At 37.9% G+C, this 16,575-nt stretch overlaps 1 protein-coding gene across 1 annotated transcript in view; it reads left to right on the top strand.

Annotated features, from left to right (window-relative positions):
• LOC139711494 (uncharacterized) overlaps positions 1-16,575 on the top strand; it is a 71,436-nt gene that overhangs the window by 25,367 nt on the left and 29,494 nt on the right. Inside the window, exons 4-5 of the mRNA XM_071623375.1 lie at positions 13,661-14,551; positions 15,476-15,556. Of these exons, the coding sequence (XP_071479476.1) occupies positions 13,661-14,551; positions 15,476-15,556 (972 nt within the window). The remainder of the gene's footprint in view (positions 1-13,660; positions 14,552-15,475; positions 15,557-16,575) is intronic.

Genomic DNA, 16,575 nt, shown 5'->3' with positions numbered 1-16,575 from the left:
AGGTACCTATAGTTGAGGTGGAGATGTTAAAGGACAAGTTCACCTTCATAAACATAAGGATTGAGAGAATGTAGCAATACTAGTAGAACACATCATTGAAAGTTTGAGGAAAATCAGACAATCCGTTCAAAAGTTATGAATTTTTGAAGTTTTTGTGCAGTAACCGCTGGATGAGAAGACTACTCCAGTGTATGAATAACTTAGATGTCACATGCGTACAACAATATAAGGAAAATATAAAGAGAATTTCACAAAATGCCATCTTTTGAAAAAAGTACACATTCCCCTGACTCGTTACCGACAAATGTTATGGGTAATATTATTCCCTCTGCCTTTAGAAAGAGGCAAGTCAAGAGCTCTTTTATTATGCGAAAAAAGTGAAAATATGTTGAATGTTCTTTTACATTTTCTTTATACTGTTGTACGCATATGACTCACAAGCTGTAGTAGTCTCCTCATCCAGCGGTTCCAACACAAAAATTTTAAAAATTCATAACTTTTGCATCGATTGTCCAATTTTCCTCAAACTTTCACTGATGTTCTCTACTAATATTGTCGCATTCTCTCAATCCTTATGTTTATGAAGGTGAACTTGTCCTTTAAGTATTGTGATGTGTTAGGGATTACAGTGAGGGTGATTAGTGATGTACACTGTATGACAAAATTCTAAGGGATAGTTTAAGCAAAGTTTTCATAGTTTATTGTATGTGTGTGCACATGTATGTACTGAAATATCACCTAAAATTTATGAGATATGTTGCATGTGATTATTTGTGTGTATTTATTTATTTATTTATTTATTTTTAGAGAGATGGCTACGTGAAAATGTAATGCAGTTACATGAATAAAAATATGGCAGAAGTTATAGGCCTAACTGTTCTGTGCAGAAAGGAAACATTCTCACCGTACTAATCTGTCCTTACTCTCTTTTAGATTACTGTTCATAGGATGCCATATGTTTAGGGAGCCTAAGCTTTCATGAATTGGGATTTTGTGACAATTTTACAAGTTGTTGAATTCAGGATTGTGGAGTAGAGTAATGAATGGAGAAGTATGGAGTCCATGTCAGATTCCTGTCAGGGGATTAGAGTGAGATATTTTCCATGTGTAGTTGATTTTGCAAATAGTACAACTAAGTCACGAAATTTGTGAAAGAAAAGCCCCACAGAATATATGGTGTTGGATGCATTGCCAAGCATCAAGTCTACCTCATTATAGTGGAATTTATGATATTCCCTGCATTAAATGGATATTTGAGTTAAAAATTCATGTTGATTCTGATGAAAGGTTAAAAATTTAGATCTCTGGGACAGGATAATGCACATGCAATGTATTTTGGTATTGCACAATGTATAAAAACTGATTTTGCATTTTTCCATGGTCTATTTATTGACTGTGTCATACGGTCACTCTACTTGCCTATTGCAGTGTCCATTACAGTCCAGATATCATGGGGTGGTGATTTTATTGACCCGCCCTTGGACCTGGTGTTTACACAGCCAGTGATCTCTTATCTGTGCCAGGATAAGCCTACCCACAAGACTTAATGACTAATTATTTTCCCCCTAATGAAGAAGAACTGAAATGGTAGTCCGTTTCTTTTTTAATACAGAATGACTTTGACAAGATTGTAGCACTGTAAGTGTAAAATCTGTTATTTTCGCTATTTTTGCAAATCACTGTTTAGCCACGAATTTAGCAACATGCAAAACTATTGTGAATGGACAGACATTAGTGCACTTGTGATAGCATTGATGGCAAATCATGAAAACAACATCTGGGGGAAATTCCTGTGACCTTTTTATTTGCAAAAATATCTGTGCATGAAAATAATAGCCTGTACAGGATTAAATTGCCAAATCATTCATTAGGTGTTCCAATCATTCTCTGTCCCACACAAATATTCTGATACTGCATTGTAGGATGTAATGAATTGGAAAGTAGCTTTTGAGTGTGAAAGGAGTTTCTTGCCAACAAGAAGTAAACTTTGCCGTGTGATCTGGAAAATGATACACAGTGCCAGGCCTAGAGTTCCAAGAGAAATACTATTGGAACTTTAATAAAGAGCTGCTGGCATAATGCCACCACCTGTGGAAGGAAACATTGCCGAAGCTCGATCAATTCCAACATCAAGCAATGCTGCAGTATTGTGCCTCATGGAGTGTATTCATTCTTTTTGGGAAATATCCCACCATCAAAAGAAACAACAGCCTCAAAACAAACCCGTTGCTAAATAACTCAATGTTTGACCTAGAGCTGTGTTCAAACTGCAATGAAAATTTGTGATGTTGGAACAGTTTTAGACAGGTAATAAGAGTTTATGCAACAGTGGAGAGTGAGTCGCATGATAAATATAATCTCAATTTTTCTGCATTGAGCGTTCTCATTGCAAATCTTCATACATGATAGCAAATTTCCTGTAGAGATGGGAAAAAAAGCACATAAATGTACAACTCCGTTGTTATTTGTTTTTTTGTGGCAAGTGTTTTGGCTGGCTTCTGTTAGCTGCATAGTAACAGTTACCAAAATGTCTTTTTTTTTCTTCTGTGTGCAATTTTTCTGGCAATGTTATAGGGTGGCTTTTTGGCACAGTTGTGAAGATAGCAACTCTCACTGAAAGGTCACAATTTTTCTCTGGCAAATGTGAAAGACCTTGTAGAAGTACATGTACATGTAGGTGTCTTTGTTACATCACAACGTTGGAATTCATGCACTCATATCATTACACTGATTTCATGTCACCATTGGCCCAAGCATTGTCGATAGAAAGTGGCTTTAATATTTCCAAGAATTTCGAAATAATCATTAGTTTGTTTCATTGTCTGCGGAAGTTGGTGTGTCTCACAGCAAGATGGGAGTTAACTTTTCATAGAGTAGTATAAAACACACAAAAAAGTTGACATGGTGATTTTGATATGGTGTGCAGGTGAAAGATTATAGAAATTATGTGGGTTTGCAGACAGAAATATTAAAACTGCCTCTCATTTTCCACGAAAAATTTTGCAAACTCACAGTGATTCAAAGTTGATGTTAATCTTCACCATGTTTGTGGTACTGTTTAGATTTTTGGTAGTCTAGACTACACCCACGAGCTCAGAGCCAAAAAGGGCAGAAATGACTGTGAAATACGCTGGGAAGATTTGTGCATTTTGCAGATGACTCCCGTAAGCTCTCGGGAGAGGAGTAGGCTAAAGTGGCCCAATTACGGGAGAGCGAGAAACCTGGCTGATGGTGTTGATGAAGTGTTGGGCGACACGCTGCACAAATGTTTAGCTGAGGGTGATCCTCTCTGTCGGCGGGTGCCGTCCGTGCCACTGATAGCTGCTTTCCTGTTTGGGTGGTGCGGATGTTGGCGGCATTTCGGCAGCAGCGGGGTGCGTTGAACGCCATCGCGGGGCTGAGTGAGCTTTCATTCACGGAGCGTAAAGATTCTAGCCATGTTCTCACCTCAGAAGCTGCTTAGATGTCTACATGTATGACAAAAGGACAGACAGCACCATAGAGAAAGAGAAGAATTTTATGGAAAATCAATTTGACTGGACTTTGTACAATATTACCATGATCCATGTCTGAGATATGGCTCATCTGTCGACGCAAGTGGAAGATTTTGGTTACTTGAATACAATTATTGTACAATGTAGTTGTCACCATCCACTTTCAAGTTGTTTTAGAATTGAAATCTATCCATTTTCAAGTTACAGCTGTAATTTGTTCTTACATAATGTATAAAACAACAATTCACAAATTCTATCTCTGACCCCTGTTCAGACGCTAGCCAGTTTATACCAAAACTTGATAAAGAAGTGACGTATAAAGAATTATTGTATTGGCAACAGACCGTTTAGACGTGGATCTGATGCTAATCACGTCCATTCAGGGAAACTTCGTATAGATGCGCAGTTTCCTACTGCGCATGTTGTTATGGTCATGACGTCGCCGCTAGCGAGTGGAATAGGGTCACCTTTCATGCGTGCTCACATTAAGCCCTGCCCAGTTATACCATTCTACGGTCGCCATATATTCAGATGCACAATGGACATGATGGAATGCTGATTCGTTATCGAGTTCTAGTTCGAAATGATGCTTTGACCATCAATTTGTTGTACATCGTTTTGGTTAGTCAGCGTTCAGACGTATAAATTCATTTACGTAGCTATACCGTTTTAGTATAATTTTTTTTTTGCGTCTGAACACCCTGTGAGATCTTAAGTTTCACACACCCCCAGAAAGAAATGTTTACATCAAAGTTCATGCAAAACAGTAAAAAATTCTATTTGTGGTCGAGAGGATACGACAGACATGGGTTTTGGTTGAGATCGCGATTTCAACAGGAAATAGTTGGACATTGGAGAAGCAGTCATTGACACTGGATCTGTATAATGATGGTTATGTGATCTGTGGAGATTCAACTATTCCATATAATCCCATTAATATTCCATTTCCTGTCTTCGACCATCTTGCCATTTTCTTGAATATTGGGTCAAGTGCATCACATTCTTGTTCCGAGGACAGCAAAGATATATTCAAATAGAATAACATGATAACATGTAGATATTTTCATGAATAAGAAGTTAAGATGTCACTATCCATCTTTGGCATGATATGGAATTATTGATGCATGTTTATAGCATTTTCCTTTGTTGCAATGTTATTTTGATACCAAGCTTTATAAAAGTGAATGAATTTGATTCACAAAAGAAATCTATGTGGAATGATATCTAGTGCCCACTGTGTAAATTGAATCTTTCTTGCTCATAGTTTTTATAATCTGATAGCACAGCAAAAAAATTTTGTTTGCTTTGTCTAAAACTTGATTTTTATGAGAGAGAAATGCTGTAGTCTCGATGTGATAGTAAGATTCCATTGAATATTAAAAGCATTGGTTGAGTCACAAAGGGAGGAGTGTGACATGGGCCCAGCGATGAAAAACATGTGCAGCATTTGTGGATCAGGACACTTCCTGCAACAGCCGTACGCCCAAATATACCATTACCAGGGATGCACAATTTCATCATCCCGTCCCAACCAAATTAAGTTTGAAGCTTTGGGAACATGTTACAGTTGTTTACAGTTGTATGTGGGGATCCATATGTGGTCTGTTGGACTGATGGTTGATTAGCGGTCATGGTTTTCTTTTTTTTTCTTTTAAATGATTGCAACGATTACTGTATGCCACCTATCATTGTATGTTGGCCTTGATGTACACACTTTTATGGCACTTTATTCCCCCCCCCCCTTTTTTTTTTACCTTTTTTTTTTGAGATTTGTAGAGTGTGCAAAGTTTCCCTGGTAAATGGCATACTACAAGGAAGAACGATGAAACACTCTGGCAAAGCAACAATTTTCCCCAGAATTGAAATTTGGTGTCACATCAGTGGAAATACCCCTCAGCAGGAAAAAACTCTCATTTCAGTGGCAAAAAAGAAGAAAAGTCGCATCTGGTAATTTTAGCTTTCCAATCGTGAATCCAGTAGTGTGAAATCTTGTAAAGTATTTGACATGCCATGCTCTCTCTTGTGCATTCCCTGCAGACGCAGCACACTTTGAATAGACAGTACACGCATTTGCACATTTGCATACAATGCACTTCAAAAAATGTTGAGATTTGAAGGCACTGTAGTAATTTGGTTTATAATGATACTGATAACTAATACAATTTTATTTACCAAGGTTAGCCATTTCATTAAAAAGAGAGTCATTTTCTCTGTGAATTTGAAAATATGTTTATACAATTCTGATCCAGTTGACTTGTTTATATCAGCCGCAGTTGTTGATGAAGGCTTGTACAGGCTATTAGCCATCATTTGGGGGTCAGTAGGATGTTTGTAATAAGGTAATCTGGTCTTGGCTTTTGTGCTGCTTCAAGAAGATCAGGAAAATTGACCTTCTCATAAAGTATAAAGGGCTACTATATTCCACCATGCGTTAAAGTGAGCATCCTGTCGCGAATGCCTGCAAAGCACTGCAAGTTTCTTCGATAGAAGTAGGGTTAGCATAATGTGATGACCTATTTCGCGAAGATGTTATGTAAGGAATGACTTCTGAGTTGTCACATTGAAATTGGGTGGACATTTTCAGCATGGCAGTGTTCACATGCTATCACCAGTCATCAACAGTCTTTATTATCACATTACAATCTGTTATCTCAGACAATTGAAACTGCTGTCATCAATTTCAAAACAATACTTGTCATGTTTTGATAATAGTCTACAGTTGAGATCTGATCGAAACTAGTATAGAAATATTCCCACGCACACTGTTGTGGTGTTCCTTTTTAGGATTACATTCAGTTCCTATTGTATGGAATCGATACTAGCGAAGTCACCCAGGTTTGAGTGTGACTATGAAAACAAAACAAAACAAAGGTCCATCCTGAATTTTGGTGTAAATTATGGTAGGGCTACGTGTATGTCAGTTGTGATGTTTATAAAGGGAAATGAGTATTAGTATCCCTCTTAACCATTTTAGAAGGAGCTATTTGACTTTAATAATCTTGTAGATTAACACAATGGATAGTTGCCTTTGATAGGGTGGGTATGGTAGCTGTTCATTTCACACCTTACTAGTATGCATTATGTAAGCCAGCCATGCACGCACATGCATTGTGTGGTATACTGTAAAAGTGGAAATTTTCGCGGTGTTGAAATTTTCGCGCAACAAGAAACTAGCGCGAGTATAAAAGCACGCGAATATTTTTGCTACCTATATGTTCCGGTAGTTGATGTCTTGATCCCATGGAATTAAAAACACGCGAAACTCTTCTTACTCGGCTGAGCGCGAAAAATTAGTCAAGCGAAAATACACTGTAGGCCTATCCACTTTTACAGTATTAATATAGGAACAGAATCTTTATGTGAAAATGTCTTTTTTAGTGATGGTGTAATATATTGTGGTATTTTATACCTGGCAAGGAGGGCAATTCATGATATCCATGCCTAGTCTTGTGATAACAGACCATTTATTTCTAAACATGCACAATTGTTTTAGATTCATTTTTAATTAGTTGCTTTAAAACATACACCCTGTATTTGATTCATTGGAAAGAACGAAAATAAATATATCTGAATATCATTTGCCATTTGTGGTCTTATTGATCATATTTTCCTGTCCCTAGTCATACAATTTATAGCACAACAATGAATTAAATCGGTTCTACAGCACACATCTTAGACGTGAAGTGTGAGGTTGCCAATACCTATTGTTAGAGGGTGATGCTGATCCTTCAGCAGAATGACATCATAGTCACATGACCTGGGAGGACCGCCCACATTTTTTTTTTGCGCTCATAGAATGCTGATATCTTACCCATATATTCACACAGTAATGATTTTGCTCATATTATCCATTTTGTCTCATATTAGTCACCTATAGCGTTTTAACATATTTTCTATTTATTTACATCTGCTTGATCTCTTGAGGAGAGCACAGCATATTTTTATTCTTTTTTTCTTCATTAATGTAAAAGGCATCTTTAGATTTTTTTAAACTTTATGTTGATGAACATAATTTTTGTATATCTTATAGTTTAACCCTCCTGCAGTTTATCATGATGGATGAGTGGCTTCACTTCATTAAAAAAAAAAGTTGCTACTACGGCTCTTCCTAATACTGCAATGGCAAGTGTTGTGATAATGCTAAACATCTTGCTTCATGATAGCTGTTGCTACAAGAAGTTTACCATTCTAGCAAAGAATTGCTGTCATAACGTCTAGTATAGGCCCAGATGCTACACACATTTCCTAAAATGCTCTTTACTCTCCTATGTGGCACTTTATTGTGGTCATGAAAGGGAAAGAAAATGAATCTGGGGGCAGCATTTGTCTGATATTTTTTCCATACAACACTATGATCTATTGAAAGTGCATGCCTTGAGGAGAGATTGGGGCTTTAGTATGAAGTAGGGGAGAAAATCACCATGAAACATTCTCCAAGCCTAACGTATTATCCTCATCTGAGAACAAGAAGGGCGTTATCACAATTTTGGGGGTATTGAGTGTTTTGTGTTACATTGTAGAGCGTGATCTCCTCTACATCGTGGTATCAATTTTAAATTGTTTTCATTTTCCGTAAATTTTTACAAATCAAAACCACAAAGTTGCTATTTTAGTTTACACAAAATTTGGAACAATGTTTCATATAAATCTACCCACTTGTGATCAAATAAACTTTTCATGTCATGAAAATTGATTGTTTTATTTTTATTTACGCTCAAATCTTAGAACTCGATAGTGCCCTTCTGGTTCTCAACAGACATTATATCATCTTTGAATTGAATATATAAAAGAAAGAGTCAGAGAGCAGAATACATTGTACTTCTTACTTCTACGTGCAGTAAAGTGCTCAAAAGGGTCTTTGAAACTGAAAGTACAATTGTACAGTGTGACATGACGAAGGATTCATACCGTGGACATTGGGAATTGTCACAATCATGGAAGGAATGTAGCAACAGGAAAATAAATGACTGGTCTCTGTACTGTTTAGAGTTGACAGAAGGTTGTAGTTAAAAAACAAAAAAGAGTGTTATTGCCTTCTGTCTATAAATGGTTGAGTTTTATGAGCACCGAGATGTGCATTGTCACTCTCAATTTGGAGCACAATGAACAAGTTGCTTCTCACACAGTGGACTTCCTTTTAGACTTAAAGGATACCTCCATGATTTTCAGATTTTTACATTTGAACAACTATAAATTAGTTATATTGAGGACAGAGTTTCAGAATTTATGGTAATTGGGATGAAGAATGAGAATATTCAAAATTTAGAACAAATTGCAATGAACAAGGATGATGACATGGCAGAGTCACCATAAGAATGCATGAGTTGGGGCTCAAGGAAGCAGAACAAAAGAAGAAGGCATGTATAGATTATACACAGGTGAACTCGCAAGCAAGCGGTATTGTAATGGAATTACACTGCTACATTTCTGAAATATATGAACCTCCTATGTCACCATCCTTGTTCAGTGTAATTTGTTTAAGGTTTTTCAAAGGATTGTTTCTCAGCTCAAGAACCACAATAAATTCCACAAATCTATACATGTAGTTGTCGATTTATGTACTACAGTGTACATGATGTGATATTATGAAAATTGTCTGGAATATCCCTTTAAGCGTACTGTGTAAAGTGGACTTTATTCTCTTCTGCAGGATGTCAGCATTGTCAGAGTGACAAACTCATACCAGCTTTTCTGTTTGACTGATGGTCTTACACAGCAGAAATTGTACATGTATGTGATAAATTGACTACGGAGTACTAGAGTTATGATGTCACAGTCACTTGTTTATCATAGCTTGGGTTGGAACCGGAGGGTGCATGCATAAAACACTCGGGACAGGACGAGGTTGTTTAGAACCAGTTTCCATGGTGATAAATGGCTATGACATCACACTCTTGTACTCTATTGACTGTACCATTACAGAGCTTGGATCTAGATGACCAGTTCTAATACAATGCCCTAAATTTTCCTTCTTTGTCAGAATTGATGTACAATTGAAGATCTACTGTAGTGCAAAATTTTGATGCGATGAACCACCAGGATGAATTCATTTTTTTTTTTTTCAATGTGCCTTGTATTGAAATGTGGTCATCAGTGATCCCACTTGATAATCAATGATCATATTTGCTTCCAGAATAGGGAATGTGCTAGGTAGTATTTCAGTAATTTCTCTGGTTTTGTTGTTGTCGTTGTCTTCTCCATATGGGTAGAATGAGTGATAGACAGCCAATTACTGTATATGTCATATATTTCGTGAGTCTAAATTTTCGCGAATCAGGAATTCCCGAGGATATCGGGAGTGGTTTGATTCGCGATCGTGCAAGTCCTGTACTGAACGGAGAAGTGTACACGCGTACGTTACATTCACATCGGGATCAGAGTCAATATTTTCGCTTGTCTTTAATTTCGCGAATAGCACCTGACTCGCAAAATTCAGGAAAATAAAAATCTCGCCAAATATTCGGCGTATACAGTAGCTTGGCAAGATTTCATATCCCCCTCCTTCTTTCATGGCCTCATCTGTTTCCATAGTTACTCTGTTTATTTGTTTATTGATGTTATTTGTTATTTTTCTTTGTTTACTGTGTAGCATTCCAGTTTTTCAACCTGTATGATCTGACATGTTTTACACAATGTGAATTTGCTTTGCATGGCAGAGGAATTATAATAATCTTAATATTAAGGGTTGTGAGATATTGTAAAGGTGCTGTTCATTTGATATCAGAATGTGTTTGATATATACAATGTATGTAGTGAGTGACTGAATGAGTGAGTGGAAAATGGATGGATTGCATGATCGATGAAATGACAGATAGATGAATTAACTACAACAGTTCGCATTGGATCTGTAACTTTCAAATTCACTGATGTTTCTTTTTCTACAGCAATGATAGTAACAAACCATTTTATTCACTTGCTCCCTCCAATTCAGTTTCTTAGGCAGGAATTCACCAAGCATTCATCATTTGTTGCTAGGTAGGGCAAGCCTCCGGCAAGCTTTGTAGTTATTAAGGCAGTCGTTTGTGAACAAAGTGTGCATAGAATTTCAATGCATGACAAAATGGTCTATTTCACAGTTGATAGCAATACAGAACACATAGTGAATTTCAATTTGCAAAAATATGCATTAGTGTGACAAATTGTATTGGTGAAAATCCAATAAGAAATGACAAATTTTTCTCTAACGAAGGCCTCTGACTGTTTTAATCAATGCTGATATCGTTAAGGCAACACATGGGAACAACTTCCTTTCAATGTGTGCTCCCCTGCTTCGACATCACGCTTTGGTTCACTCGGCTGGCTGTATATCAATTCACAGCAAGCTGTCAGGGCTAAAGATAGTAATTCCTGTTGGCTTTCCACAGTCGGTTTTCATCTTCATCAACATGGATGCACACCTTTTTTTTTTGATAAGTCACGGTGAGATTGTATGTATCTGTAGGCCAATTAAACACTCACGGTGCCCCAGTGCCTCTGTCGTTATGGGAAGCCAACAGATTTGGGGGGGGGGGGGGGAAGTGGCAGCTTTGGCCCCTCATGAATGTAAGGGATGGGAATGTTTGTAGCTATCTGTGGATTCACACCTGGCCTTGCATCATTATCATTGCAAGTCTTGAAATACATACCTGGCTTTTGCAGTTGTCTTTTAATGGAGGAAGAAAACTGGGGCAGAGTCGAACTGACTGTTGCACTATAGCTAAATATACATTTCCATAGTATTCTGTTATGATAATCTGTTGTGTCAATCAGGGCTTCTGTATCATAGGGGAAACCTTTGCAAGTGTTGCACTATCTGAAGAGAGTGCTCCTTTCACTGCAATCAGTAAGTACGATCACATCAAAAAAATGAAGTAAAATTGAGAGCAAAGTTTGTCAAGCAGGAGCAATCATTTGAAAGTCTGATACTCATAAAGTTAATCCAACATCGATCATATCCCATGGGCCATTCTTATTGTAGATGCATTAATAGACATTTAACTGCAACATCACCAGAACTGTGTGTTTTTATTTCTTTGTTGGAGATAAAGATACAGGATAATGCTTGTAATACAGATCCGTATCATTTTCCCCCCATATTTCTCAAGAATATCTGGCCAAAACAAAAACAGGTTTGGTATTCATTCATTTGCATATGTTGGATTTAATTGTTTTCAAAACATGTATGCTGCACATATCACAACACAATGTTGAAGGCAAACTGCTGTAAATGTAATAGCCTAAACCTTGTCTGTAGAAAAGAAATTTATTACAAGTTTTCAAATAATCAGTTTTCCATAATCTCGCACAACTGTCGCACTAGATTGTACAAATACTGAAGTTCATAGAACTAATTAGAAAAAAAAATGATATAGTTTTGTGGGATGTAGGTAAAGTAATCATATCAGATTGACAAAACCATTTGACCAAGCATTATTTAGTATACACTTTGTCACATAAGTTTCCAGCTGTATCATGGTTAAGTTTCCAGATGTAACACAACCTGGTAAATTAGGGATAGGAGCTTTGGGCTGTCTCTTATATGCAGAGAAGCCCCACCCATCCCCTTTGATAGTACTCTTGTGTGATGCATCAAAAAGCCAAGGAATCCATGTGAAAATTAATCACTACCCTTATGTTTTGTTGTTGTTGTTGTTTTATTCATGATTAGCAACAAACTTGTTACCATTTGAAGATGAGCTGCAACAGGATGTAGGCCCATTACAAAGGACGCCCACGTTAGGACCAAATCCCGGTGACTGTGCAAGCTCCAAAATTTGAGACTGCCTGTCTCATTTCCCTATCGGTGTAAGGACCCTCAAATCCGTGATAAAAATCCCCCCCCCCCTCCCCACTTCCCTTCCTTCTCCACCTGACAGCTAGATATCAACCCATTCAGCTCTCCCGACCCGTCTGGTGCAGCAGCATCTGCTCGCAGCTTCCCTTCTGGACTAACTCTTGTGGCTCTTTAATAGCATAGCGTGAAGATCACTTCAATACCAAGAATATATCACGTAGTAGGTGTACCTAGAGGGAGAGAAGGAATTTTCACTTTCATCGTGCTTGCAACAATTTTGTCTGGAGATGCTGTGATTCTGCTCTGCTAGAGGTTTTTGTCTTTCCGTGATATCAAGAATGTATTTCTCTGAGATGTACACACACTTTGTGGTAAGATCCGAGTTTGATGATTTTCGAGGTACAGTTGTGGACATGGTGGCAATGTTGATGGCATCTGTGAATGATGATGATCAGGTTGTCTCATCCAGTAAGGGTGCAAAAGCTTTGGTGTTGAACATCAATACTATAAAGAGTTTTGTCGTATTTCAATGCACATTTCCTGAATGCTCATGAAGTCATCACCCCTTTCTCTGCCATTTTGTATGTACCTGCTTATCTTATCATGTCCTAACAAAGGAAACTAGCATACCTTTCTCATTTTGAAATTGTTTCTGCCCATTGGGATGGATGTAACACAATGGTATCTCCCTGATTGCTCATTTGAACCATGCTGATTCGGTGTGTGAATGTTGGCATTGTGTGAATGTTGGCATTCCTTTCATGCACTACTTTGTGTCATGGTATAAACTCACATACATGTGTACATGTGTATAAAGTGTATGCATTCAGTGTATCACTCCAGTTTGGGATTCTGCAGTGTTTCTCTTAGAACATGCAAGAATATCACAGTGGCATTTGATATGAATTTTTATTCTATTTTTAATTTTTTACTCAGTAATGTGCAGTTACTGGATTATTGAGAGGGGATTGAATTCCTCTGTCCCCGTGCACATATTGTAGATCTTGTGTGGTGGCAGTGTACTGTAGTTCTGTGTGCATGTTTTTTAATGTGCAGTTATGAAAAGTTAATTGCTGTGAATATGATGGATGTCATTCATTGCACGTTGTAGCAAGACTCTTGCTTTCCCCTTGTAATACATGCACAGGCTATAGAAATAAGCATGTGCACACTTACACAGACAGACACTCACACAGACAGACACACAAGACACACAGTACATTCATCTTTGTTTTGAAGGTTGTTCTCCTGGACCAGTCCTGGAAATGTTCACCTTTCAATTTTTGTTTTTTCACCTAGAATTCAGTGCTCTGCCACAACCATCCCCCCCATATGATCGCACATACACGCTTCACCCATTGCACCAAAATGTCTGTCTGTGTCTCTTTTGCAGGATGAATTTGTGACGAAGATCCGAGACACCCGTCTGTTGGATGATTACCCGGATGGTGGGGAACTCCCCGGCGACAGCGAACCCACCCCTGCCTTTAACCCCTGGCCACTAGACGACGATAGCCCCTCCCCAGCCATGGCTGACCCCTTGAGCGGAGAGATTGTGGTGACGGACCTCCAGACGAGTCAGGGCAAACCAGAGAAAGAAGATGCAGTTGCCAAGGAAACAAAAGATGCAAAGCCTGAAGCTCAGGATGATGTTGATGCATCATTGTCTGTTGATGATGACGACGACGATGATGGTGACGAGGATGCAGTTGATTTGTCAGAGGACTTTGCGAAGGGAGATAGTGCTGATGGAGGACCAGCTGTAGAGGAGAAGTCATCATCAGCCCCTGGAGATCACCATGGCAATGCTGCTGATAAGGAGGAGGGTGATGGAGATGACTGGGAAATGATACCAAGAGTGGATGATGATGTGGATTTGAAAAAGCCTGTTTCTGATCTATCAGCCGCAAAAGAAGATGCCACATCTGTTGATGATGAGGACGATGATGATAAGGAAGAAAAGAAGGAGGAGGAGGAGGAAGGGGAAAAAGAGGATACAAATGCGGCATTGAAGAAAGAGGAGGATGAGGTTAAGAAGGAAGGTAGCAAAGCTGGGGATGAAGCCCCCCAAGAAGAAGAGAAGCAGGACCTGAAGGAGAAGCAGAATGTTGAGAACAAATCAGACACAGATGCAGATACACTGGACATTGATGTAGATTCAAGGACAGAGAAATCTGACAAAAAGACAGACTCAGATCTTGATCCAAAGCCCGAGGATGCAAGTGATAGCAATAATTCAGCTGCCTTAACTGAAACAGACGGAATGCCTTCAAAGCCAGTCGAGGTAGCCATTATCCATTTCTTTCTCTTTGTAACATAGTTATTGTATGATGGTGTACAATGCAACATGTACCAAATTATTTGAATGTTTTGAGGTCTTAGATAAAAAGTGGAAAAGTGATGCTGTGTGCACAAGTTTATGCACTTGAATGTCACAGTTGAAATGCTTGAAGATGTAGTTTCTGCACAGTGCTGCAAGAAGTCGTTGTGCATTCACAGTCTATGCTGCACCTTTGAATGTTCACTGTTACTAATGTGCCGGTGGCATCATGTTAAAATATAGTTGTTTTTGCTCATGATTATAGTGTATGCCAGACCAAGAACTAATCCTGCCGCCAAAATCCAACTGAATGCAGTGCTCACCCTCACAATGAAACAAAATACTTGGATATCAATGCATAAATAAAGTCCAAGTGGCAACAATGTCATACTGGAAGAATAAATTACATATATGTGTTGTATAAGTACTCACTTTTTTTTAAAAGATGTACATGGATTATGTGAGCATTTTACTTAAAGTCAACAGGTCAAAAGTTATTTTTTGTTTTTTGTTTTGTTTTAAATGGATTTCAGTACTTTATACTCAGAGTAGGCTAGTGTCTATGATTACTCGAAATATTAGATGTAGATATGAGATCGTTCAGTGCAGCAGATCCCAAATCATATATTGAGCAGTAGGATAAACTCTTCAAGAGTAACTCTTCCTATACTCACAATGTTAAAGGTTTAATGAAGTCATATCTGATTCTTCTTTGCCTGTGTTAGACAATTTCTCATAGACATAGATGTCATGTATTCCATATAATATGTTTTTGTTTTTTTAAACAGACATATTTCTCAGAGAGTTTTGATGTATTTAGAATTCATCCTTGCTCTCATTTTGTCTCTGTGAGTTTATTAACCTTTGCATCTGTCCGGCTGTTGTCAGAAATCCCAAGCGCCTTCAAAAGTGGCCACCAGCCCGGGGAAGAAGCATGTCCCTGACTTTGAGACGTTTTTGGCAGAAATGGTAAGTAGATCGATGGGATGGCAACTCACATATCCCAACTACATTTTACTTCTGTGATTTGTCTGTGCTGCACTTTCAGAGCCATGGTTTACATGTATACAGTCCAACCAGGATATAATTTGATCCTCTTTCATCCAGACTTCTCTGATATTATCCAGACGCCTCCAAGCAGTGAAGACAAAAGAAAAGAAAAGTGATTTCAAACACAATACCTGAGAACTCCTACAAAACTCATGCGATTTACCTATGATATTCCTTGAAGAAGCATGTTACGAATTTTACAGTTAACAGTGAAATGTTTCAATTTCATTACTATGATGGTAAAGGGATAGTACAGTTTTGGTTGAGATGGGGCTTGATTTTTCCAATTTTTTTATGATTATTTTTTTTTTTCAGGTAATGAGAAACCTCTTAATATGAAATATGAAAGAGCATAATTCTATTAAAAGAGGAATTTAAAGTTTATTTGATGTAAATTGGTTTTGAAATGGCTGAGACATCCAAAACAAAGCAATGCTAATAAAAGGTGGGACCCACTTTATATGAGGGTTGCTTTGTTTTACTTTGTTTTTGGATATCACATCCATTTCAAAATACATTTTCATCAAATAAACAGTGAGTTCCTCCTAGAATTGTAGACCTTTTTTTTAACATTTCAAAAAGTGGTTTCTAAGTATTTTGAAAAAAGTAAAATACTGAATTCCCACCTCAACCAATACTATACCATCCCTTTGGTATAAAGGTAAGTTACAATTACACTGTTGTGCAGTGTACTCTACTTATTTTGCTACCATTTTGTTGGTAGCCTACTTGTACTCCTGTATAGTGTGTATAAATGTGAACATCGTTTCTCCCCTATCTGGCCAAATCACTTTATCTTGATGGTTGCCAGTCACAACATGGCTGGATGATAGAGGTTGGACTGAAGTGCGGCTTGATGACCTCATTTATAATAGTGAGGCAGGCTAGAAGAGCACACGATATTGCTTCAAGTGCTGTCTGTAGTGTTATGTCTAGAG

This window comes from Diadema antillarum, unplaced genomic scaffold (genome assembly GCF_040938485.1).
Source record: "Diadema antillarum isolate AM-2024a unplaced genomic scaffold, OU_Dant_1.0 scf00000040, whole genome shotgun sequence".
NCBI classification, from domain to species: domain Eukaryota; kingdom Metazoa; phylum Echinodermata; class Echinoidea; order Diadematoida; family Diadematidae; genus Diadema; species Diadema antillarum.
Note: the sequence above shows the minus strand (reverse complement) of the source record. Positions and strands in the feature narration are given on the sequence as shown.